The 26,827-nt window shown below is 44.8% G+C and overlaps 1 protein-coding gene across 15 annotated transcripts in view; it reads left to right on the forward strand.

The window, feature by feature from the left end:
* adgrb2 (adhesion G protein-coupled receptor B2) overlaps window positions 1–26,827 on the forward strand; it is a 261,436-nt gene that overhangs the window by 194,549 nt on the left and 40,060 nt on the right. For all 15 annotated transcript variants that reach the window (XR_004766568.1, XM_035429761.1, XM_035429760.1 and 12 more), the window contains 5 exons: window positions 7,791–7,917; window positions 18,037–18,140; window positions 20,072–20,174; window positions 23,730–23,880; window positions 26,508–26,577. Coding sequence is in view for 14 of the 15 variants with exons in the window: in XM_035429761.1 (XP_035285652.1) it covers window positions 7,791–7,917; window positions 18,037–18,140; window positions 20,072–20,174; window positions 23,730–23,880; window positions 26,508–26,577 (555 nt within the window). In the remaining variant the exon portion in view is untranslated. The remainder of the gene's footprint in view (window positions 1–7,790; window positions 7,918–18,036; window positions 18,141–20,071; window positions 20,175–23,729; window positions 23,881–26,507; window positions 26,578–26,827) is intronic.

The following is a 26,827-nucleotide window of genomic DNA, read 5'->3' on the forward strand; positions in this document are numbered from 1 at the left end:
GGAGGAGATAAAGGCATGGACTAGTTTCACAGCGTCAGAGTGATTAAGTGAGGGGCGAAGTTTAGAAATATTTCTCAGATGGTGGAAGGAAATTTTATATATATTTTTGATGTAACTGTCGAAGGTGAGGGATGGATCAAACTTAATGCCAAGGTTGGTGACGGAGGTGGAGAGGGGAATGGTTTGCCCTGCAATGGTGCGCTGAAGTGTGTCTGAGTGCACGGTCTGGTGGGGTGTGCCAATCAGGAGGGCCTCAGTTTTGCTGCTGTTAAGTTGTAAAAAGTTGTGGGACATCCATGCCCTTATCTCCTCCAAACAGATGTTCAGGCGTGTGATGCAACAGAGGCACTAGGGAGGGTGTTAAGGTAGATTTGTGTGTCGTCCGCATAGCAGTGAAAAGATATATCATGGCGACTGATGATGCGGCCAAGCGGAAGGAGGTACAGAATAAATAAAATGGGACCTAGGACTGATCCTTGCGGGACACCGCATGTGAGTTAATAAGTTAATAAGTATTCAGGAAGTGAGCTATGGATAGATGGAAATGTTTACTGTACTGCATGTGCTCCTCAATATTTGACTTCTCATGATATACAGTATCACTGTACTGTATGGGCAGTGTTTGATAATGATTATGTGGATATGATTGTCCATCACTGGCATAGGTTTACCATAAGTGCACACTCAAATTACATTGTGTTACTCTTGCTCTGTGTGTCTATGTGTATGAGTGTAAGTGTAATGAGAGTATGTGAATTTGAAGGTGTGTGTGTGTGTGTATGTGTATTTGTTTGTTCACCTGTGTGCATGACCCTGCGGCATTATCCCCCACAGCTGAATCAGCCAGTGTGTAAGCTGTGATTGAACGCTGTGCCTCAGTGTTGTCATTTTATTTGATAAATTGGCCTTTTTGTGTGCAGTGCTTGAATAATGCGCCTAGATGTGCGATCTGTGCTCGATTAATCAGTCTGCTTGTGTACCGTACTCTGGGAATGTCTAAACCTTCTCTGCCTGGCAGTGATGTAACTCTATCAAATATTTATTAATCTCACTGTGAGATTATTGCACCCTGAGGTTCTTGCTGCAGCCCTGGGCTTGCTATCCAGTTGCACTGTACTGTATCAGTCGTTCGATATTACCCGAACATCAGTGTGCTTTACCGCTGAAGCTCTTCTGAGCCCAGCCCACTCCAGAGCCTTGATATTATCATCCTGTATGCAACGGTTCAACCACACCATGGCTTGATAGTAGTTATAATGGGTTTCACAGTTTCATGCTGGAATTGTAAATGGCAAACATGCAAAACTGTTCTCATTGGTCATTATTTGCTTGGCATGTTCTCTTCGCTTGTGTTATTTCCCATGGCACCTTTCCACAGATGGCTTTTATTTTACACATCATGCTATTGCACGGTTGGGTATTTACTGAAGCAATTCATTGAGCTCCCACTTGGAATTTGAAAGCTGAAGCTTGCTGGTAGCGTGCCATGTTTTCAGACTGGTACTCCACCGTGCCAATGCACAGATACACACTCGCAGAGCCGATCAGCTGAGACCCACGCAGGCACTGGGTTCACAGGGATTTCATTTTTTTCTTGTGATCAATGCAGACAGTACTCACTGCAGTATGCACAGAATTCACTCATTTTCTCCAAGAGGTGAAGGGCGTTTCATTCAAGTATGCGTCTTGAGTGTTTTCTCATAATTTGTTCAGTGCTGAAGGAGAGATATTCAGAGGTATGTGTGAGTATATGGATAGCTGGGTGTGTGTGTATCTAGGGATAGGAGGGTGTGTGTGTGTGCGAGTGTGTTCATGTCTGTTGAGATAGCTGGATGTGTGGAACAGAAAATGGGGGAGAGCTCATTAATCATCCTCTATAAGCCATCTTTGAGTTATCTCTCCCAAAGGAGTGCTCTGATCTCTTTGGAATATGTCCTCTCCAACCGTGGATAACAGGCAGGTTCTTTTTTCCAATGCTCAGCTGATAGGAGAGCCACATTTGCACCTGACCTTCCGGTGCCTGCTCCATAGCGACCGAAATGCAGGATGTATTTGAGGCCAACTGATCTACTGAACTCCCCACCCCTCGGAGCACGTGCTGACTCCCCCGAGGAGACGTTCGCTCTCTATTTCTGGTGACCCGTAAGATTTACTTGGATTGATTCTGCGTGAAGGAGGAGTGGAGGAGTGTGCCGTCGGACTGAGGTGCAGAGCTCTGATACGTTTCGGCCTGCCGTCTGTTTGCAGAGAATTCCTTGTTATTTTTCCTTATTGTTTTATGTTTTTGTCAGGGACCCGCTCTCGACAGTGAGGTCTCAAATGATCGATTCCAGTAGCTTGTTAATCAGCATTCAAATTAATAGCTTTTGTCCTCCCTGGTATAAGAACAGCGTGCTAACAGCATTGTTATGGCCTCCAGCCCCCAGGGGGCCATGCCTCAGATTTGTTTCACAATGTGAAAGAGAGGAGAAAATACCATTCTGTTGTAGTTTTGCCTTCTTGTTCTACAGATAATGATGGTGTAAAAACACTAGCGATTTTGGGATCTAAAGGGTACACATTTTAGAAGTGCATACAGTTTAAATGGTAGGACACTACATCTTAGTGCTGTTTAATTTTATGTGGGACAGGTTGATGTATTTAGTCAGTAATCATAAGAAATAAAATATATATGTGGTTTAACATGGTGCTTTAGTACTGATCCTAACCAACCCTCCCCATCTACTCAATTAGAGGCTTTTCATCCCAATGGAACAGTGTAGTCACAGAGAGACTCAGTTAAACGCACTGAGCCAGTTTAAGGTCATATACAATTTAATCGACTTTTCGGATGAAATCAAACAAACAGTGATGAAGACTGAAAAATAAAGAAATTGAAAAATATGTGACTTGAAAATTGTGTTTTCTGAGTGGGTGTGGGAGTTTTCAAAGATTTCAAAGTAAGCTTGCCCATCGCATAGTATGTTTTCAACTTTAAAAACCTCATAGTTTTTATGCAATTAATTAAATATAGCATAAGAAAGTAGAAAGTAGTCTGAAAACCTTTCACCCCTGAATTGAGGAATATCATCATTCCTGATTGTATGCTACATTTTACGAATAAACCATTTGAGTTCAATTAACACTTAACATTTTACTGTGTACATTATCTTGCGCTTGGTTGAAGTAATACCAAGGACTTAACCCTGGTGCATAATAATATATGCAGTAAAATGTCCAGTGTTAATCCTGCGTAACAAAATGAATGCTTGAGCCCTAACGAAGCGACTTGCACTCAGCGTGATACACTGACCTAAGCAGCAAATGTGGGCGACTGCAATTGCTTTCTGAAGAAGATGCAGTAGCCCACGTTGCTGCATAGGTCACCATACTACACTGAGTGCAAGTCGCTTTGTTACGGCCCAAGCAATCATTCTGGCTCCAGCATTCTGTTGTGCCTTGTGGCACTGCATAGTAATAAACTTTCTATCCGTTCTTTGAATGCAAGTAGCTTTCCTCATTTTCATACAGCATTAAAACATAAAGCCATAAATCAATTACCCTGGGCTAGCAATTACTGTAATACTGATGTGTAATTTACTGTTAGGACACCCTCAAGATGCTTTTTTCATGCCAAATTAACGTTGTAGAAATAAAACCGAAACCCAAGTTTGCTGTGGATTCATCGAGGCTGCTGTAGATTAAACACAGTATAAAGCATTATTGCAGCCACAGCAATTGAAAAAACATACATGACCAAATTGTCAGGTTACCGATGGAGTACTGTTGTCTGATCATGTGTAGGATATAGTATTGTACAACTCCTCATCTGTCATTAGCAAAATAAATGGAAATAAATGAAACCCTTAGCAATGTAAGCCAAAGCGGTGAAGAAACTGTAGCAATGAAATCCAAATACAAAGCTTCTGTATTTTTATGCAATGACAGATTTGATAATTAGGCTAAATTTTTAATGAATGGAGTTGACTTTGTCCTGCTGGTATTTTTAACATAATAAAAATTAACTGCTCAAAATTAATAAACGTGAAACAAAATTAATTCATGAAATACTTTTTACATGAATTACCAGAATGGTACACAGTCCTATTGAAATGGCTTCAGTAGATTCTACTATCTTCCTGTGCTGCAGAGAACATCGAACTGAATTTAGCATGCTGGAAATCTGCAACGCAAACAGTTAAATTTTATTCCAAGTGACCATCCAGAATGAATTAATCATTCTGTGAAATCAAAACTTTATTTTATATAAACTTCTTACTTCCAGTCAGCATATTGGGATGTGGTTATCAAAGTAGTCCTTATTGAAATGCAGTCCTGGAATACTTCAGAAGGGTTTGATTGGATTATGCCCTAAAGAGTGTGTTTGAGTTAATCCTCCTGAGTTTATTGAGTTTGCACTTCAAAAATGTCATTATGCAATAATCAGACAACACTTGACTTCAAAGAGTGACTTTAAATTGTAACATTGCATGCACATCCTCCTGATCGGTTATAGTAGTCTATTTGGGAGATGTTACAAGCCATGAAATCTGCTAAGCTATTAAATTAAATGCCGTAATAATGGTTAATGTTACTGAATCAGGCAATTAACATAAATGGCCCAACTGTGTCTGGGACAAGAGCCATCCTTGTAGCTGCCTAGTGTTGTGTTGTGTTCATGGACTAAGGGAAGCTGGGTTCAAGACCTGACCGGTTGTGGACAGATCAGCTAGGTATTCTTCTCTTACCGGTTACTCCCTTCTGCATTCCTGCCAGCTCAAATTGACCCTCTGAGGACTAAGAACTTTGCTTTGCAGGGGAAGGGAAATGGAGTTAGCATAGATTGTCTCTTTCTCTCTTCAGTCCACCACTTGTTAACTGTGGAACAATGGATGACTTTAAGGAAACAGAGATTGTAATGGGGACATTGAGAGGTATTGAGAGAGGATAAGAAAAATGAGCAACATTCACAGAGGTAGCTCCTAGGTTTTTTTAGAATTGGCTTTATAGTGCATGTTCATTACATGGGTACTACAAGATACATTCAGTTTTCATGATTCAATGTTATATTTAAATGTAAAATATGCATATATCACATCAGTATCTGCAAAATTATCAGAATTACTAACATACTTTATATCTTACATACTTGACATCATATGTTTGTAGGGTGGTTTATGGAAGTGTGCTCCTTATCAGAACCCCAAAGGAAAACAGATGATAAAGAGACAGTGCTCACTTGCAAAACATCTGGCTGGATCAGCATTATGTAAACCTTAGGTTCTCCATAATACAGTGTTTTATGTATTATGGAGCATAACCATGTTTGGTATTGTTGGAAAGCTGATGTCACTGTGAACAAGTTGATGTCTTTCATGGTGGGGTGCTGACTAAAGATCTTGATACCTATGAGTCAGCACCAGATACAAAAGTTAACTCAGTGTGGTATGCTCACAGAAATAGTGCACGCAGGATCATTGATGTACTGTTTTGTTACTCTATGATTGCATGTTCATTTGATGACTTGGGGGTTTCCTTTAATCTTTGGGTATATAAGGGCAAAAGTGCAATGGTTCAGGGGGACCCGTCAACACGGTGTTCTGCGTATCATATGCGTGCAGCCATCTCACTACGCACACATTTTGCACCATTATATATTGCCAATATGAACATATTGTACAATAAATTGCATTCACTTTTACCTGGCATTCCTCTTTGACTTTTCACTGCACACCTAGCAGTTTGGAGGTCCTAAGACTTAGAACTCAAGATATCTGCATTTGTGTAGCAAGACAATTGTATTTATGCAAGCTACACAAGCCAGAGGCATGTCCGAATCTACCAATATAGATAGCGATCCATATAGAGCCACATTACTGGCAAAAAGCAGTATCCTCCGTGTGTGCATGACTGTTAGCACAGAGGAAGGGTTTAAACACTATTTTGGAGTCAGATAACCGAGATATCACTAAATTAATCCCGTTCCAGTAGCACTGGGTAAGACTAAATGTGCCCCTTCTGCACTCAAATACTTCCGCTGTTTGTTGTATCTGAGGGGTTTCTCGCATGTTGTTATTTTATTGTTCCCTGGTGTTCGAATAATATACACTGTGTTCAAATGCCCCCAAATTGTGAGAGAAAACGGGAAAGGGAAAATTAGAGGGGGAGAGTGTGACAGACGAGAGGGGATGGGATGGAGGTTGAATGGTGGAGAGCTATTTTTCATAGAGAGAAGGGAGGCAGGGGAGGTGTTTTAGCTAAAGAGAGATGCTGGGTGTTTTTAAATTAGTTCCACTGCGGGCTATCCGATTGTAACTGGTTTGTAGTGCTGTGACGTGCTGCATGGTCCATAATCAAATTCTGCTTGTACCAAGACGGAATGTGGCAGTGTTGTCACCAGCCAGTCATGCAAAGAGCCATGATGGGGTGGGTGTGTGACTTCACTGTGCACAAACAGAAATGGTGGCTGACCACACACGTTTCGAGGCCACACACAAGGACATGCCTGGTTACCACCAAATTTACCAAACTTGAAAAATGCGGAGACATGTTTATAAGTATGGCGGGGTATCCCAATTTAAAAGAAAAAAAACATTTAAACGGGAAGATAAAGGATGTAAATCAGCACATAAATAAATAAGCAGCATTTAGACTAAATGGAGGACAGTCTTGGGAAATAGCTGGGACTCCACACAAGGGAGCTGATTAGTGAACCGATGCTGGTTTGATGCTAAGATCGTCCTCGATTTTATTATTATAAAAGGTCACTGTTGCCCTCAAATTCTGTAGGATAATTAAGTTGAGAACTAAATATACATTAACAGTGTAGGTGTTTGGTCAACAGTATACTATAACGCTGTGTGTGTCTCAATTAATGTATTTATTTTTAAGTTTTGAGTAGCTGTGTTAAACATAGCAGGTTATGGTACATATGAGTTTCTTATGACCTTATGACTTCCTATCAGTTGTGATGAGTACCTGCTGCTGGCTCTGATTATAATTGCCCCATGATTAGTCTTATGCTGTTGCATGCCACAGTTCAAATTTGCCCTTGCATGCTGTGTACACTGCTGATGGAACTTTTAATTGGGTCAATTAGAGGCTCTGAATGTGTGTATCGATTGCATATAACGTCAAACCTTCCACTGGGCCACTGTTGAAATGACACTGCAAGCTCATTATCGAGAGAGAGGCGAGCCGGTCACAGGACAGTGGGTGAGTGAGAAAGGAAGAGTGTGAAGTGGAGAGTGTGTGTGTGTGTGTTTGGTTGTGTGTGTGTGTCACAGCGAGAAAGCATTAGGGGGGAGAGTGAATGCATGGGAGAGCGAGGGGAAGCAGGTCAGATGCAGAGCAGTGGAGAGAGGGCGACTGTGACACAGGGAGATGTAAAGAAAGAGGGTGAGTGTGAGAATCAGGGAGAGGGAGAGGAAGGGCCTATGAAAGAGAGGGGAAAGGCAGTAGTAAAGCCAGCCGGCTGTGCTTCTGCCAGTTTGTCTGTCACAACACAATGCAGCCAATACCGAGGCTTCATGTTCTTTCTCATGAACCAAGAGTGAATTTCTAAATACTCTCTCTCTGTTTCTCTCTCTCTCTCTCTCTCTCTCTCTATCCATCCTTCATCTTTTCTCTCCCCATCTCCCTGTCCCGACCAATATATGTGTGTGTGTGTGTGTGTGTGGGTGTGTGTGGTATTGATTCACTGTGTGTCTCCCTATATGTGTGTGTGTGTGTGGTATTGATTCACTGTGTGTCTCCCTATATGTGTGTGTGTGTGCGTGTGTGTGTGTGTGTATCTGTGTGTCCTCCACCAGAGAAGCTGGCACAGAAAACTGGGACACGGAGGGCTGCCAAACACTCCCATCTCCGGCAGTCCACACCAAATGTCTCTGCAGCAAGATATCCACCTTCGCAGTGTTAGCGCAGCAACCTAAAGACCAGGTAAGTCCTGCCCTCTTTTCACCCTAACCTGCGAGCATGTGAGGATAGCTGTGCAGAACCGCAATGGCAAGAGACTTCAAGTGGCAAATTGTTTTCCAATCTGGTAGAACTGAAATCGTTGCTTCTTCTCTCTGGATTCAAACACTGAAAGAGGAGAGCCGTAGACTTCTGCAAGAGTAAGAAGAGCTTTAGAGCCTGACAAAGCTGGGAAAGGACTGTTTGTGTATGTGTGTGTGTGTGTGTGTGTGTGCGTACGTGTGTGTCTGTTTGTTTGTGTATGGTGCGTATGTGTGCGTGTATGTGTGTGTGTGTGTGTGTACACATGCGTGAGTGTGGGCGCACGTGTATGCGTGTTTGTGTGTGTGTGTGTGTGTGTGTGTATGTATGTATCGGGGTACTGTGCTACTGCAGTAGGTTGTTTGGATCTCTTTACCTTGAAGGATTCTACAGTTCAAGGGAAGAGTGCTCACGCCCAGGGGTGGCTGTGGAACAGCTGTATGTGAGTGGGGTCCCATATAGGCGTAGAGCAGCAAGCCAAATTAGGTGTCCCTCAGGGGTGAGACACTGAGACACAGTCATTCTTAAATTTTGCATCAATGAAAGATTATACACAAATAAATGTCATTGTTTTACATAGATTCAGAGGAATTTATCCAAATGGGCATGGTTGTTTCGGTTAGTCATGGCATTGGCATTTGCGAATCATTACGTTCCGTGTTCCTGCAGGCTATGTATTAATGCTTGGGTAATTTTTAATTCAGGAAAAAGTAAGTTATCCACATTCATTTGTGAGCAAATTTTGTGTGGGTGTATGTGTGCGTGTGCATGTGCGTGTATGTGTGTGTGCGTGTGCTTGCGTGTGTATTCTTGGATGGGTTTTTTTAGTTCCTAATGTTAGTAGCATGGCCTTTATCCATCCTGGTTAATGCCCCAGCTGCTTATTGTGTTGAACCGCCCCTTTCCTCTCTCATATTGGTAGTGAAGACCGGACGCATGATGACTCACTGGTGGGACTGCTCTTTGACAGCGCAGGCACAGGCACTCTCGAATAAACAACCCTCCTCCTCCTCCTCCTCCTCCTCCGCAAGTCACCAGTGGAGTGATCATGACCCACTTTTCCCTCTTTTTTTCCCCCTGTTCCTGAAAGCACCCCCATTAGGGTGATTGATATGCATGCCGGGTGAGGGGGATGCTGGGAGATGGAAAATGGCCCTGAGAAATGAGCAATATGGGGCAGAAGGCTGTTACCTACGGCCAATCAGAGGTCTTGGCCAGGTCACAGCTGGCACCTGCTGGCGCTGTTTACACGAGGCCGGAGACCAAGCGCCAAACTGTGACGCTGCTGTCTGGTGCCATACGGAGAATGACAGGGAGAGGCAAAACGGCAAGATAGTGAGACAGAAAAATAGAGACAGGGAGAAATACAGAGAGGGAGAGAGATGAAGAGAGAGAGAGAGAGAGGAGAAGGAGGATGGATTGGGACAGGATGAAGGAGAGCGTGGAATTGGTGAGATAGCGGAGTGCCCCCATTCTCACATAGCTGCAGCCTCTTCTAAACGTTACCCTAAAGGCAGAATTGCAGCAAGAAAGGAATTAATGTTTGAAATTTCACAGGTTGAATTATGTTTCTGACATCAATGGCTCTATTATATCTTCAAAACTCAGAGAATCCTGGAGACCTTCCCAGATTCAAATAGCAAAAATGGAAATGTAAGGTCCAGTTGCACTCTCCTGCCATGTACCAATGTTTGTATTTATTTATTTATTTACTTACTTACTTTCTTACTTTGTTATAATGTGATGATATATGAAAAGAAAAAAAAAACTTTTTAAAAGCAATATAGTTATTCAGGGCTACCTCAGTACAAACTGCAAAACACACACCCACCACAACGCGTTTATTTATTTATTCATACTGTAAATGAGGTCACTTTCTGAAAGTAGGGCTATCTCACCAAAGTTCAGCATACTTAAAAATAAATTCCACCAGACAGTCAGAGAAAAATAGTGTGTCTGAACACTCTTGCTCTCTCTCTCACGCACACTCTTTCTCTGTTGTTCTCATACACAATGCTAGGACTCTTAACTTTCCCTAACAATAAAAATTATAATTTCTTTTTTGCATAGTTTTGGGTGTATAGCAATTGTTAAAGCTAACTTGTCAAATTCACTTTGTGAAGAAAATGCATAACATTTGCATTTACATGGAAGTTAAAGTTAAGGACAAATGTTGATTGAATACACTGTAGGCCCACACACAAACACGCACGAGTGGACTTAGAGCCACTTACCCAAATGGCTCATGTGTGAAAGCGCATCGATATTCCCGACGCACTGTCGACGATGTAGGGCGTCACTGAAAAAAATGGCTGATGACATTTGGAGATGTGCAATAAACACAGCCATTAGCAGCCAGTAATATTTCTCCCATTAGCCATTAGCCATGGCTGGGCGGATGCAGGTCGGTGCCTCCTCATTAGCTGCTTCTGCATTACTTATTCTGCAGAAGCGTCGCTAAAAGTTAGCAGCCACTTAAGGAGTAAACTCCACTGAATTGGGCGGCATTCATTTCCATCATTCTGATCAGGGGCGCAGTCGTTTCGGAAAATGAAGACTGAGAATTATTGAAGCCCGCAGCAGATCTTTCTATTAACACCCGAGCATTAGATGAGCATTAACTGCATGCCTTTGCGAGTGCATGCCGCCCGCTCTATCGTCGTTCGTTCTCAGTGGCGCGTGAGACGACAGGCGGCGGCTGCGGTGGCGACAGGCAGGATGTGGATTAGATTGTGAGCGCGAAGAGGCGGCTGCGGTATCTATCAGCAGACATGCCTCGCTAGCTGGAGCTGCAGCGCTTATTCGCTGATGCAACATGATAGGTTCTCTATGGTGATACGGGCAGGCTAGGAGGATAACGCGGGGGAACAGAACTCAGTGGGCTGATTCTCAGTCAAGCTGGAGGTTTCCGTTAGCAATACAAGGGGTACGGCTGTTCGGTCCCCAAAATGTGTGCGAATGACTCGCTCGTAACCAGTAATAGTCTCTTGGATAGTTAATATTAGTCATCGTTTCAGATATCTCTGTCCATTATGGGGCTTATGAAGACTTACTCCTCCTTCCCTAGTTCCGTTACCTTGACTCCAGAAGGATGTTGCTTCTATCCCCAGCCCCTATCGAGCAAACTGCTGTAAGACCCATTTCCCCTGTGCCTGAGAGCTAAATGCTCTCACTCTCAGAATTGCAGCAGAGGGGGTGGGGTGGGACGGGCCTGATGGCTCGGCCTCCACAGACGGCAGGGGGTAACATCTGGCCCGGGGGGGAGCAGACGACCGGTTTTACTCGGTGCAGCCCGCTGAATCACCAGCCCGCCGCTGACAGCTTAGCCTGGGACAGAAGGGCGGAGGGTAGCGGTGGGGGATTAGCCTCCATGTTTAATAGGAGGGTGAAGTATAAGCCACTGCTGTCATTACAGCCGAGCGTGTACCACACTCTAATCCTGTTTATTTCCTGCCGCCAGTCACTGACACGGCGCAGGCCGAAGATGTTGTGTTGCCGGTGAGTTGGCAGCAGCCATCTTAGTGCGCTAACATCTAGTCACCTCCTGTACCACCGTTTAGCGCCCGCGGTGTTACCACCGTCACAGCGGTAATTGCATTGTTGTTATTTCGCTGTAAGGTTGCCAGAGCATACCCTTCCCATCAGGATGCTGAAAAGGGACGTCTGGTTGGAGTGAATGGTATAATAATCAAGGAAGGGGCAGCACCATTGCGCTGTAAAAAAAATTGTAGGTGGCTCTACTTAAAATAACGAGTAACCTGGCTGCCTTAAAATCTTGGGTTAGGCGAACAACGGTCTTCAGTTCTTCATACTTCATACTCTTCTGTATGAACTGTATGAAGACATATAAAGAACTGATGCTCCATCCATCCAAAACTCGAGATTTTAAGGTTGCCGGGTTACTTGTTATTTTAAGTGGAGCCACCTTGAAATTTCTTACAGCGCAGCAGCTTGCTGTGTCCGTGTTAGTGATGTGAACTGAACGCAGGCAGCCCGCAGGAGCCAGTGAAGGGCGATCAAAGCTGAAGAAGCAGGTGTTACTTTACAGTAGGCGGGTTAAAGCCCAGGCAGCGGCGCTCTGGAACGAGTGGCAGTGGCCTGATGGCCAGCCGAGGGATCATGAAGGCTCGCACTAAAGTTGATGACTGCGCTGGTGCTGCTGGTGATCGTATTCATATGTGCTGGCTCAGGAAATGCACTCATGGCACAATAATATGACCGATTCCAGCACAGGCATGCACAATATATATTAATCTTAAGTAGCATTTTGAATGTAAAGCTGGAGCCACACACACAGGCTAAGCTTTAATAGCCTGGTTCAGAAACAGCCCCCTTTTGCATGTTAAAAGGTCCAGCGGCAGTGTCCTTTCAGAGGAATGGGTATCTGAGGATCTCCATTGTCCCCTCATCCGCCTCTTGTCCTGTGTCAGAGCCCTGGGGTCCACCACAGATGTGTCACTGCGCAGCCCTGCAGTCTGAATGTAGAGACACGACACCCCCCACCCCCCCCAGCACAACACCGGCGGTTTGTCATTCTGTCCCGTTCCCTTTTCCTCCGTCCGCCCCTGAATCATGCAGGCGGCGTCTCCTTTCCCTTGTCACTCCGCCATTGCGGGTCTCCGAGATCTGTGGCCATTATCCCGCCGTTTCATTCCTCTTTCTCGCGGAGGATTTACTCCGCCTTATCGATCCAGAAAATGCAATTAAAGACGCCGCCTCGTAGCGTGGCCGGGAAGCTCCCCCTCGTCCCCCTTCCACATAAATTACAGAGAGGACCAAAAAAAATCCGAAATCAAGCGTGCGGATCGATCCGATACACAGAAGGAAACAGCGCGGGGACAAGTGGGCGGTTTGTCTGGGCGGCGCGCTATCTGGGAACGGGGGGCGGGGCCTTTGCAGAGATGCGACGCCGCTGATGAAAGCCTGGCGACCGCCATCCGCAGGGTCGGCGCGGGCGACGCTGATCGATGCGAGCTCGAGCTTTAATCAGAACCAGAGCAGTAAATATTCACGGCCAGAGAGGTTTCGGTGAGGACGACAGCGTCCTTCTCCTTCCTGTCCGTTTGCAGCGGCTGAAAATGGCCTTTTCTCAGATTAACCAGGGCGATTAAATTTGGTATTCAGCGACAGCGGTCGATCTTATTAACCACGCCGACACGTTCCATTGCGGAGCGTGATGGATGCGGCATCTCTGTCTTTGTCTGCCGCGGTAATTTACTGTTTATGCTCTTCCCGGTTTTCATGATGCTGCGGAAGAGTTATAATGTTGCTGCTATGTTAAAGGATTATCTACTGCCTGAACGGATGGCCAGTGTTTTGATGCAACACGAAAACACCTCGTGGTCAATAATTTGCACGTGTCTAAGATAGCACATACGGAGGTCGCAGCCATGAGCACTGAAAAATATTGGCCGTTCCAAATTGGGGAAGAGAAAGCAGGAAAAGTTAAAAAACGCAAAAAAGTGGGCTAAGCTAAGATGACACTGTAACTCTATTAAGCTAACGCTAAAGTTTCTAAGCTGGCACATATAAGTACACTGTAAATAAAAATGTTATAGCACAGGGATGAGGGCTTATATGTACTCCAGCCGTCGTTTACTTTGTGATACCATCAAAACCAAAACCGTACGGTGCATCATCAGCCGCACAAAATGACAAATGTTCTTGTTGAGCTCCAAAAGATATGGTGTTATAAAGTAGTGCTGTTTACTTTATATAGCACTTCTTCTGGTATTCAGCTGCCAGCTAAACTCATATTGCTAATATATAAACTGTTTCCCTTTCTCCTTCGAGGCATATTGCTGTTTTGACCGGATGGTTTTGTTGTGTGCGGCGGAGTGACTGTTTGAGTACATTTTTGGAATAAGTAGGCTATGTTTCCGATGTGGGCTGAGAAAATATATAGCCTCCGATTTGTCCTTCAGATTATTCTCTGTTCCTCTTCGGGAGACCTGCTTATCACATCTGCTGTGTCTATTTAGGGAACACCGTGGTGTTTAGGGGACATGGGCCAGGGGCGTGAATTGGAACAAGCTGAAAATCCTACCAGGGCTCACTGTGCCTCTTTTTGGGTCTGGCACACTTCCTGCGAATATATTTAACAATCTAGAGGGTTGGGGCAACTGCAAGGTGATTCAAGCGGGTCCACTGGTGACTCTGAGCCACGCTCACCAGCACTTTCGGAAAACCAACCAGCACGTTCGGAAACCGCGCTGCGAATAACAAAACGTGCCGAATATGGGACGAGTACCCAATTACTGGCAAACAGCGTGCCAAATCTGCCACAGCAGCCACACGTAGGCTGGGTAACAGTTGGGGCCAATTAAAAGAAAACCAGTTTGTGTGAATCCGAAAACCAGTCGCTGCAACATATTCCATAAGTGGGAGAGGAGTGAATGGGCAAGCACAGCAAGAAGTTGTGCTTTCTGAGAAGATCGCATCCACAATGTATTTGTCAAATTAGTTTAGGCAAGTGCTGCAAAAAAGTTATGCTAAATTTTTGGTTCGGAAGTGTATGCAGCACAGCACATCCCTACCCAAAGTGTGAGATGAATGAATGAGCGCTCTGCTACCCTGCTGCAGGAGACCCATATGTGTAAGAGAGTCGACACTTGATGGCCCATGGGTAGCTGTTCGCTTGTCATATTCCAAAAAGGCTCGCTGTCACCCATCAAAAATGAAAAGTACCCGGCCCCCCTCCGTAATGCCAAAGCCGAATTTGGTTGAAATGTATTATTTGGGTCTCTGTGCAGGTGCTGCCATGTTGTATACTGTCTCAATAAAAGTAGCTGAGCATGTCCTTCCTAGTCTTTGATCTCATATTCCTCATCTTTATGACAGCATAGCCTGCTCTAACACACCGAATCTGTTTAGTCTAAATCCCATAGGAAAGCATAAACTTCTTCAGAGAAAAACCTCTGTGTATTTAGTAATACAGTAGCATGTGGTGGATGCTGTTAAAAATTATGCAGAAACAGGACCAAAGCAACTGGCATGGAGAAACTCTGCCCTGTCAGCCAAGCATTTCCAAGCAACTGCTGTTAATCCGCTCTGGCTCAAAAGCCAAGTAAAACACACCTGTCCGGGGTTAAAAAGCAGAATGCCCTGCAGCAGGAGTGTTTTAATAGCAAACACTTCTGCGTTCCTCCCCTTGTTTTTGGTTTTTGTGTAGGATGTAAATGTTCTTCAAGAAGAATATTCTTTCTACCCTTGAGCCAATTTTCCGGAAAAAGAGTGCCGCACAAATGTTATATTAAATGCCCCAGATCTGGTGATCCATACAGAGGTGCGCTACAGTACATAGAAGGTCTCATTGTGCCTGTATGTTTCTTGCAGGTATGTGATTCATAGAGTTACGCTCTTGACTCACCAAGTAAAGCTTTCTGTTCTGGCAGTGTTGGTGGTTTATAGAGAAAACTTCCCTTAAAATGTGAGCCTCGTGTCCTCGTTCTCTTTCACTCTCCCTCCCTCTCTCTCTCGCTGGTAAATACAGAAGCCCACTGCCTAGCCCTAGCTCCATCCCTCTTTTGTGTGTTCTTTTCTTTTGCCCGGTTTTATTAATTTTGATTATTAATATTCTGCAGTGGTCAGCCTCTTGGCAGCCTGCTCACACAGATACATTTGATGGAGTGATTTTGTATAGGAGATCAGCACACAGAAAAGCGAACGCCCCCTCCCCTCCCTGCCAGCATTCACTTGATGAAAAAGGACCTCCATTTCTGCCCGCTGATTGAAGTGGGGTTTTGTTTGGTATTCCTCCTTCCCTGAATTTTCTGTGCCCTCTTACCCCCTTTTCTCTGTTTCTGTCTCTCTCCCTCCCTCCCTGTCCCTCTGCCTCTCTGGCTGCATCATTTCTGACTCAAATCCAGCTTTTGTTCCAAAGCGACAGGAAGGCACTGTAGCATGACCAGGTTGTAGGCTTGTATCAAGCACAGGCTAGACTTCAAGCAGTGTCAGCGTCCAAAGAAAATGCCTTCCCCGATACAACTGCAAAGGACAAAGATAGCACAATGCATTACCTCCAGAGAGAAGGAGGCAGAGGGTATTTTATCTTACAAGGAAAGGAAAACACTGCTCATGTCTATCGCCCCTTCACGGATTGCCAATCAAGCTTTCCAGCACAGTCCGTCATTGACAGACTGTGGGAGGCCGTGTGCCACAGTGGTAAAGTGACTGGATTTATAACCAGCTTGCGGGTTTATTTCTGAGCTGGAGAAATCCTTTTTATACCCTTGAGCACTGAACTGTTTCCTTAATATAAAGCCGCGTAATTAAATAATAGGTAAAAAATAAGAAGGAGAAGATGCAATGTATCGTAAGTCATCCAAATAATCAATGTAATGTGGTGAAAAGATTGGGGAATAGTCTTAGCGTACCATTAACTTCAGTATCATTGCCGTGATTTAGTGATTCATTCTGGATCAGCGGCTCTCCACTGATAAGACAATTCTGCGGGCGAAAATAAAGCTCTGACTCAGGAGCCTGTGGCCGGCTTTTCTTCTGCTTTTCCGCGTCTCTTTCCAAAATCAGCGTCCATCAGTCGCATCCTGCCCGCCCAGGCTCCGTAGGCTGAACGAACACAAGATTTTTTGCAAAGTACCCCAGGGTGCGGGGCCCCAGGAACCCTCGCTGCCGGCCCATCGATCCGGGGAGCCAGAAACTGGCCGGACCGTGGGGAGGGCCAGCCAGGCGGAGAGGCGTGCTGAGCAGGAAGCGTGCGGCGGAGGACCTAAAAGCCCGGTGCGCAGCAGGAAAAAGGGGCGCCTTCGTGGGAGCCGTCAGATTCGTTACACACTTGTTTGTTTAACCGGCTCAGGGCCACGAGGCAGGAGAAATTCATCCATTTCAGCTGCGCGAGGCTTTCAAAGTGTTGCTCTGAGATAAATTTCCCTAATTCACAATTGTGTCTTGGCACCAAACAAAAAAAAACCCTGATTAAATTAAGGGGGAGTTGGGATGCCAGCGATATCGATGTAGGAGATTACTGTTTCGTTAATCCTGATTGCCATGAGGCACAGATGCAAGTCTCACGTTAACTGTGTTCAAACAAACAAAACAAACCAAAAACAGACAGAAGAAACTCTCTCCCGCCCTGCTAGGAAGGTTCTCCCCAGCTCACCTTTAAGCCTGAATGCTACTGCAGTTCTATTTACACACAGGTCACCGTGTCACTGTCCGACTAATTATGTTTTAAAATTATGACTGACCTCCCCAATTGATGCATGCTTAACTCGAGGGAAGAGAAGCATTGTGGGAGAAACGGAGAGAGTGAAGGGATATATAGCTTCCAAGGCACCCAGTGTGGTGGAGTGATGCTCTTTTTTTGGGGGGATCAAATGGGGATTCCTGTCTCCTACTGTAACCAAGGAAACTTCTCCCTCCTTTCACTAAAGGAAAGTACATCCACAAGACTGCCAAGAGGCGATTCTTTGTAAGGCAGAACTCGTATGGTTCTGCATCTCAACAAGAGGACAGTGTTTACTGGATAAGATTTCTCAACATGCAGAAGCCGATTGCCTTCACTGAGGACAGTTCTTTCTCTAACCAAGCTAATTACTACTAAGTGAGTGTTGTTTTTCCTGGGGAAGTAGGGACAGCATGTACTGAGTCATTGTGGCTTTCTTAATTAGCCTTTATAATGCTTGCAAGCATTAGTAGTCGGTAAGGGCAGTGCTGTAGCCTACTGGTTGGGGGACTGTGTTTGTAACTCAGGTTACAGGTTCAATTTGCTGCAGTTAGCACTGGTGCAATACCCTTGAGCGAGGTACTTAACCTGAATTGCTTCAGTAAAAATATCCAGATGTGTAAATGAATTGTACGCAAAATGTCATCTGTGTAAGTCGCTGTGGAACAGAGCGTCTGCTCAATGCTGAAATGTAATGTGATTGTTGTGGTTTATTGGATGTGTTTAAGAGAAATTAATCTCGGATTTAATGGCTCGTCAGAATTATATGGGAGTACTTTTTTCCATCAAATTTGTGTTATTTATGTATTTATCTATCCTTCTGCCTCTCTTTCTCCCTCTCCCCCTCCCTCTCTCTCTCTCTCTCTCTTTCTCTATAGGACATGGGTCCCTCCAGTATCCCGTCAGTACCCCTCATGGTGGGCTGTGGGGTTTCCTGTACAGCTCTGTTCATCCTGCTGCTCGTCTACGCTGCCTTCTGGAGGTACGTCCCCGTCCTCACCGAGTCGCAGACCGAGCCTCAGCCGCTCTCTCCGTCTCTCCCTCCATCCATCTCACCCTTCGCTCTCCATCTCTCCCTATCTCCGTCCTGCCCTTCCCGTCCAGTCAGCCCCATCTGTCTCTCGCCGCCCTGATCCGAGCCCGCGTGGAGCTCCATCACGGGGGTCTCACGCAGGCAGTGTCAGAGAGAGGGCGGGTCCCGCTCGCACACAGGGGCGGAGCCAGGGAGACAGCGTGTCCGCTTCCACGGGAGAAACACTTTCATTTAAACCAGAAAATTTAAACCTATGGTGACTCCCTCTGATCGGTCTGACACCTGCGAGACCACATGTTGAGCTGCACGTGTAGTGTCTTTCCCCGGCTGTGTGAGACTTGCAGACTGCAGTGTGATAAGAAGCATAGCTTGGCATTGTACGCTTCAGAGAAGAGTACATTCTGACACTGAGTATGATTGGTCATTACAAATTTGGAGAAAAGGGAGGGGGGTATAAAAAAGGAAGTGTAAAAATTAACACATAAGTAAATAAATACAAGATTTCTCCAGAATTTTCAGCTTTTCATGGGAGATTTTAAAAAGAGAGTTGGCATGGGAGACACGTTCACAGCTTAAATCTTGCAATTATCTCTAATTGTGAATAAATGAGCAATGGCGGATTGCTCTCTCTGACGAGTGGGATTACTTCCAGTGCGACAACACCAGCTCTGATCCCACCCTTGGGCTCATCTGTGGGTCGTGGCACTCCATAGCAGATGGCTGTGCATGTGTGCCTGTGCGTGTGCCTGCCTGCGCGCGCGCGTGTGTGTGTATGGGTATATGTGTGCATGTGTGTGTGGGTGTATGTGCGTGGGTGTGTGTGTTTGCACGTGTGCGTGCCTGCCTGCCTATGTGTGTGTGTATGTGGGTGTGTATGTGTGTGAAGATGTGCATGTGCCTGCCTGTGCGTGTGTGTGCCTGCCTGTGTGTGTGTGCCTGTGTCCGTGTCTGTGTGTGTGTGTCCTTGTCTTTGTGTGTGTGTGTGTGTGTGGGGGTGTGTGTCTATGTTGTGCTTAGGAATGGGAGTACATGCCAAACATCTAAACACAACATGCAGACTCTACACTCTGCACGGTAGATCTCTCTATGGGCATTTGGCCCTGGTGCACCATCAAAAGCCCATCGCTCTGGAGAGAAAGCAGTTCACTTCTCAGTACTTAGAGGAACTGTAGGGGGATAACTGATTGATCTAGAGAAGAAAGTCAGTCTATTGAAGGGGGTTTGGGTTGATTACACATTAAGCACAATGACTGATGAGTAGATCCATTCTATTACAGTACAGTGCGTTGCACTTGCGCTTCTCCCAGTTCTTAGGTTTATTTCAATGGACATAATCTGTTAATAATGGTCATAAGTACATCGTTATGAACTGTTCATGAAAGAGTTATATATCTTGGCTAAGCATAAAATTAAGAGGTATTCTATTCACCCCTATATAATGTATTATTGATAAATAATATATTGCCCCAGGGTCAAGGCATTAGCTGGACAGATTGGTGTGCAGTGACCTCACACTGACTTTGTCAGTTCGGTCTGTCAGCACCAGCTTCCAAAGAAAGGAAATCACATCTGTACAATGTCCTAGTTAGCATTACCCATCAGCCTCTCCCTGAGGCCCTATTTAACTCTGCAATAACCTTACGTCATCTTCTTCAAAGGTTACTGCTCCATCCACCATATGTTTCTCTTCTAAACTCATTTCCATTTTGCCAAATATTGATAAAGAGAAATGTTTTAGAATTACTCTTAATTATAATATACTCTTAACTATATTAATGCATAATAAACACAATATAAGCATGATAACATAGATATTACAACTACCACCAGATAATAATAATAATAATAATAATAATAATAATAATCTCTTCCTCCTACAGGTATATTCGCTCTGAGAGGTCCATAATCCTGGTGAACTTCTGCCTCTCTATCCTGGCCTCCAATGTGCTTATCCTTGTGGGACAGTCACAGACGCTCAGCAAGGTGAGGGGCTGGGGGGGCTCTTCCACACGAGCAGCTTCTCCATTTTACTCGTTCAGGGACAATATGCTCTTGTCCAAATCACACGCTTCGCTTAATCGCTTTAAAAGGAACTTCAGGAGGATCCTGGGAAATCTGGCAGGGCTTTACAGTATATTTCCAAAAATGAAATGTTAGCCTCGCCAGATCCATATCTCAAAAATAAAAGTTCTCATTAAAAAAGAAGAATATGATATGTTTGTGGTACTGTAGGTACAAATGCATTGGTTGACAAGCTGGGAAATATTTGTAACTGTGAAACCTTTTGATTTTCCAACTGTGTCACAGAAAAATTGATCATTGTATTGCATCGTCTCCTAGCTTCACCGTTGAGCCAGAGTGATCTTAACAGCCTAGGATGGTGGTTCTCAAACTCGGTCCTGGGGGAGCCTTGTGTATGCTGGTTTCTGTTCCAACCGCAGTTGCAATCGCAATATTTGAACCACCTGTTATTTTTCATGTTTTACACTTTTCATATTTTGAGGGATTTACCCTCTTAAACCACATTATATTGGAAATAGTTATGTATGCAATGAATAATGAAAGTCCCATATTCACATTGTGCTATATTGCAAATAATTGCATATGGAGAGGGGCAGCACAGTGGTGCAGTGTGTAGCACTGTTGCTTCACAGCAGGAAAGTCTGTGTGGGGTTTGTATGTTCTCCCCGTGTCTGTGTGGGTTTTCCTCTGGGTACTCCGGTTTCCTCTCACAGTCCAAAGACATGCAGGTTAGGCTAATTTTACACTCTAAATTGCCCATTGGTATTAGTGTATAAGAGAATGGTGTGCGTGCCCTGCGATAGTTTGGTGACCTGTTCAGGGTGTATTCCTACCTCTCGCCCAGTGCATGCTGGGATTAGGCTCCAGTACCCTGACCAGGAATAAGCAGGTATAGATAAGGTAATGGATGGATGCATAAAGAGAGGTACATATTTTAAATGATCATTGCATTGGCTCCCTGTTAATTCCAGGGTTGAATTTAAAGTGTTGCTAACTACTTACAATGCATTGTATGGCTTTGGACCTTCATATTTGCAGGATTTAATTGAACCTTATGTTCCCTGTCGTACCCTGCGTTCAGCTACTGCTGAACTTTTAGTGGTTCCTCGTTGCCGATTAAAAACAGTTGGGGGAAGAGCTTTTAGCTGCGCTGCACTGTGCCTCTGAAATTCAATCCCAAGCCATATCAGAGGTGCAGCTACAATTGGTTCTTTTAAATCATATCTTAAAACTTACTTGTTCTCATGTGCCTATTCCTCTTAGTTTTGACTTCTTAAGTTATTTATTTATTTATTTATTTATATTTTTTATTTATTTTTATTTATTTTTATTGTAAAGCGCCCTGGGATGTACGCATGAAGAGCGCTATATAAGAGCGTATTGTATTGTATTGTATTGTATTGATCAAATTAAAGACCAAGGTGAATCGATGGGCTTATAATTAGTGAGAGTGTGGACACCTGGCCACTGAAACTAGCCATTTTGTAGATAATGAAGAATTCCATGAGAAAGAAAATTATAGCATGCCAAACCTGCATTGAGTTAATAAGATAAAAAAAATGAAATAACTTAAACATGTGTTCCACGACCTTAATTGACCAATGATTTAACAAAAGCCAGAATACACAGAGGTCCCCCAGGATCATGTTTGAGAACCACTAGCCTCACTCATTGGCTGTAGTCAGGAGGGCCATTGTCCCCATTTCCTCTGCATTCTGACGGATGGTTGAGGGCCAACTGCAGGCATGTTTATACCTTTCATGTGCACCATACTTTCCTATACACATTTGGCTTCCACTGTGAGTTTTTTCTTTTGACAGTAACCTGGAAAGGGAACTGAAAATGTTGTCCCATAGGCTAATATCATGCAAAAATATGCAGGAAAACTCAATATATGCGCCCTTAAGAAAACTGTTGCTGACAGGGGAAGAAGCACGACATCAGACTGCCATGGCGATCCAAGGCGGCCAGTGGGGACCCACCTGACTTGAATAGCACAAGCCCTGCAAGCCTGGGCCCCTAGCCGTAGCTATCTCCTGCCTCCTGCTGGCCAAACCTGGGGCGTCCTTCATGATTGGGCCCATTTCGGTCGGTTTTGGTCCTCTCTCTGGGAGAGAGTTGTCTTTGTCGAAAGGCATTGTGGGCCGTGGTGATCCTTTCCCCGCTCGATCTGCGGAGCGTCATTGCTGAGTGTGCACGACCGACTGTCTTTCCCGCTGTCTTTGCTGAGCTGGCGGTACTGATGCTGCATCGCCATGGTGATGGTAATACGACTTGGACGCGGACCAGACCCGCCATTAATAATTAACAGACCGAAGCATCTCCATCCCTCTCGCTGGCTGCGGCCCAGCGGAGGGGGGGCGGCTCCCGCATGCAAACTGCCGCTTTCTCTGAATCGCGCGTAGTTTGCGTGAGCGCACTGGAGCACGTGGCGCACCTGAACATGCTGCCGATGACACGCATTTGCAGGGGCACACCCGGCCACTCATTTACAGCGTGGGCTCCTGCCAAGGATGGTACATTATGAGCGCCACATCAGTACACTGTTTCTCATTTGGCCACCTCTCTCAGTCCATTTCCAAATCCATTTTAAAGTGCATATTTAGAAGGGCAGTAAGTGGTGTGCAGAATGTCAGCTATTAAAAAATGAACCTGCTATAAGCTCATCAGCTGCCAGCTGCTGGGTGTTTGCCCTCTGTTGACTACTGTATCATCTGCTGAACCCATCCTCTCCCTATAATCTAGTCCTCACACGTTTTCAGACTTTGCGCACTGCTTCTCTGTTATTTCTCAGTGTGGTTGTCTTTGCCCTCTCACACGCTCTCAAAATAAAGTTCTAATTCTAATTTTAACCAGTGGCACTGGCACGAAAACTGGCAAAGCGGAACAAATGAATATGAAAACAACATGATGAAACAAAGAGAAAAACGCAGAATTGTGAAAGCGAACCATGTAGCAATAATGCAGGTGCCAGTAAGGACAGTGCCAACAGTGGTGATTAATGCATACAGGATGCCCCAGGTTACCCATGTCCATGTTGCTATATGCCAGGCAGCCAAAGGTGCCACCCCCAGTTAGACGCGTCTGTGTTTGGCTCGCTTGTTTCTTCGATTGGGAGGAAGTGTATTTTAAATATGTAATATTTCTATGAAAATAAATTCCGCAGTTGAATTGTTTTCACAAAGTAGGAAAAAGTATGTTGATGTCTCTGGCTGACCTTTGTCTCAGCTGCCCCCACATTGGCAGCCATGACATTTTAGCTCCTTCCTTCTCTCTCTCTTTCTCTCTCTCTCTCACTCCCCCCTCCCTCTCTCTCTCTCTCTCTCTCTCTATCTCACTCCCCCCTCTCTCTCTCTCTCTCTCTCTATCTCACTCCCCCTCCCTCTCCCCCCCTCTCTCTCTCTCTTTCTCTCTCTATCTCACTCCCCCCTCCCTCTCCCCCCCGTCTCTTTCTCTCTCTATCTCATCCCCCCCTCCCTCTCTCCTCCCCCTCTCTCTCTCTCTCTCATATATTAGGCTCTCTGCACTATGACTGCTGCCTTCCTGCACTTCTTTTTCCTCGCCTCTTTCTGCTGGGTGCTAACAGAGGCATGGCAGTCTTACCTGGCCGTAATTGGCAAGATGAGATCACGCCTCATTCGCAAACGTTTCCTGTGCCTCGGCTGGGGTAAGGCGCTTCTTCTGCATACTTCCCACTCGCTTGCAGGCGTCTGCTCACACGCGTATGCAAATGTCTGTAAATACGCATACACGCAAGCCTGTATACACCCATATAAGAACCTTTGCACATACATCTGTACACATACCTGTACATATGTCTGTACGCATATGCAGACACACACACAAGCCCTCCCTACATACACCTTTTACACATACTAGTATACCTCACAGTACACATACATGCACACATGCAGAAGTGTATTTTGTGAATGAACTTGGAATGGGGAAAAAAACTGCAATGCGAAACATCGTAAGCAATGATTAATCTTCTCATAGAGATGAAGTAAGAACATTCTTCCTTGACTCAGGGAAGTAAATGAACCCTTATTGATTGATTGATTTGATCATAGGACTTTTGTAGCAAGCATCAAGCTTTAACCACAACAAACCGAGCTCACTGTGCCATAATAGCACTAATGGTATCACACCCTTGTTTTTTATATCACATCCTGGAATGTTTGTAAGGCAGGTTTCAATGGGGTGATGAAAACGCAGCTGTTTTTTTTAACACAAAAGGGTCAGGGAGATGGTGGAGCAATCACTGTAATCACTACATTCAGAGTCTTACCAATCCAGAAATCAGATCCGTTAAGTCACAAATGCCCTCAGAACAACAGTGCCACAAATTGAGTTGCTGCTTTATTTCTGGGGTTTAGTGAAATTAACGAGCTATCGTAAAAAACCTGACTCTATTCAGGCTTTTCAATTGTGTATGGAAATACATGGAAATGGATGTAGGAGCCGCGCGGCTTTTTAAAAATGCACAGAATCAATACCGTAATGCTCCTAGATTCAGATCTTAATTGGAAAAAGTTTAAAAGGCACACACATGCGCATGCACGTCTGCTTGTGCAGAACACACCCCGGAGGGCTGTTTAACAATCTGAAAACGCATCTGCTTTTCCTGTTAGATTTTTGTCATTTTTCACTGGTTTCTCCCCTCCCTCCTCTTTCATTAATGCAAGTTTTTTTTCTAATTGCATTTAATTTGCTGAGTTAATCAGTGCATTGTTAATTACATGAATATTTCACAGGAAAGCTCATTAAGTGCCCACATTGCACACAGACTGAGCAAGTGTAATTGATGTGCCTAATTAACACATAACTAAGTGACCCCCCTCCTAAATCCCCATGTGAGCGGATATTGGTTCTAGTCCTAGTCACATTAAGCCCATGTCTTTGAGGCCGTCCCCGTATGCACACCTGATCACACTTGCACGCTTGTGCGCTTAGTGTTCACGTCCATGTGCTCAGTGTAAATGTGCAAGAGTGTCTCATTCCTCGTATAATCAAAAGAGCAGTGCGCTTGATGTGTACTTTATCCTGACTAATGCTCAGACTGCTCTGGAGCAGCATTTGGCCAAGTACACAGGCCCACAATGCACCGAGTTGGTGATATTGTTTACGCCATGATGTAAGAAAGATATTTGCACAGTTATGTTGTTGCAACATTGTGTTTTATTCATATGGTAGCATCATGATGGTATTGTTAATGTGAATATAAAGTTAGCCAGCTTGGTTAATTTGCCTGTAGTTACCAAACCCGTAACAAGCTTTGCTCAGCTATTCCTAGCTATTAATAGTGGTGTGACTACAATAATGAAATATGTCCCAATTGTTTCAAAAATCCCCACGCACTTGGGAACTTAAAATATACTTGCACACAATATGTAAATTAGTGTTCCACATCACCAAAGTTTATAAGTATTCAAGTGCACTTAGTGTGGGGAAATGGGACTGCCAATATGTGTGGAGCCCTTCCTTGGTGCAGGGAATCATATAATAGACATGTGAGACTTCCATTATAATGCCACCTGTGGGATGGTTCCTTTAGCAGTCTGAGAGTCAGCCTATAGAGCAGACGTCACACCAAGGACTTCCTTTCTGGTTTTTGAACAGGTAAATTATTGACCGCATTGCCAAAAATAAAAAATAATGATGCCTCTCAGCGCAGCAAAGATTTGCCAAAGGCGCCTGTGCCACCCGGCGTGACCGTAAATGTTAAAATAATAAGAATTTCGGCCCGCCCTGCACGGGCATCAGGTGCCGCGTGACTTTGGCTACAGCATTTGCGCTCCCCCTCTCCCATTGAAATAATGACATGCACAGTGATTTTATGTGATTGCACTTTCTGTCTGAAGGCCTGCATAATCAGTCATGTGCATGCTATAGACTTTTATTTCTCTCTGCTGCCTGAGGCAGTTTTTCAATGGGGAGAGGGCGAGGGGGGTTGAATTCATTTATAGATTGATAAGGAAGTTCAGCAGAGCCTAGAAAATGGAACAATAAGTTCTATCTTCTGTCCGCAGTCATGTTTTCTACCTTGCTTTTATTACCACCTCAGCACAGAATCTTGGAGATCTGCAGTTTCCCATCACTGTTCACAATAGCAGTAATGGGGTGAATTTATACATTATGCTTTTTTTAGTCTGTTTGAAGGATCTGTATTTACATTGAGGATGTGCATCAGGGCATCCTTTGTGGCCTGCTCTGGCCCCGATGAACTGAAGGGGAATTGCAGCAGAAATGTAAGCCTCCTTTCTCTCTCTCTCCCGCTCTCTCCTCCGCCCCCAGGCCTCCCAGCTCTCGTCGTTGCAGTGTCGGTGGGGTTCACCAGGGCCAGGGGCTACGGCACACCGAGCTAGTGAGTCTCTCTGTCACACCCAGTGACCTCCCAGCATAATGGGGGGGGGGGGGAGAGATGGACACGCCCAATAACAAATCCTGCCCTCTGAGCCGATCAGCCTCCCGCCAACCTGTTTTGGCCAGTGCTCAGACCATTACCGTGGTAGTTGTAGATGCTACTGATTGCACCCGATCATGCATCAGTTTTATTTGATTAAACTGTAATTCAGGTACAACTCAGGGTTATGGACCCGATCAAAAAATAAGTT

This window comes from Anguilla anguilla, chromosome 8 (genome assembly GCF_013347855.1).
Source record: "Anguilla anguilla isolate fAngAng1 chromosome 8, fAngAng1.pri, whole genome shotgun sequence".
In the NCBI taxonomy this organism is placed as follows: domain Eukaryota; kingdom Metazoa; phylum Chordata; class Actinopteri; order Anguilliformes; family Anguillidae; genus Anguilla; species Anguilla anguilla.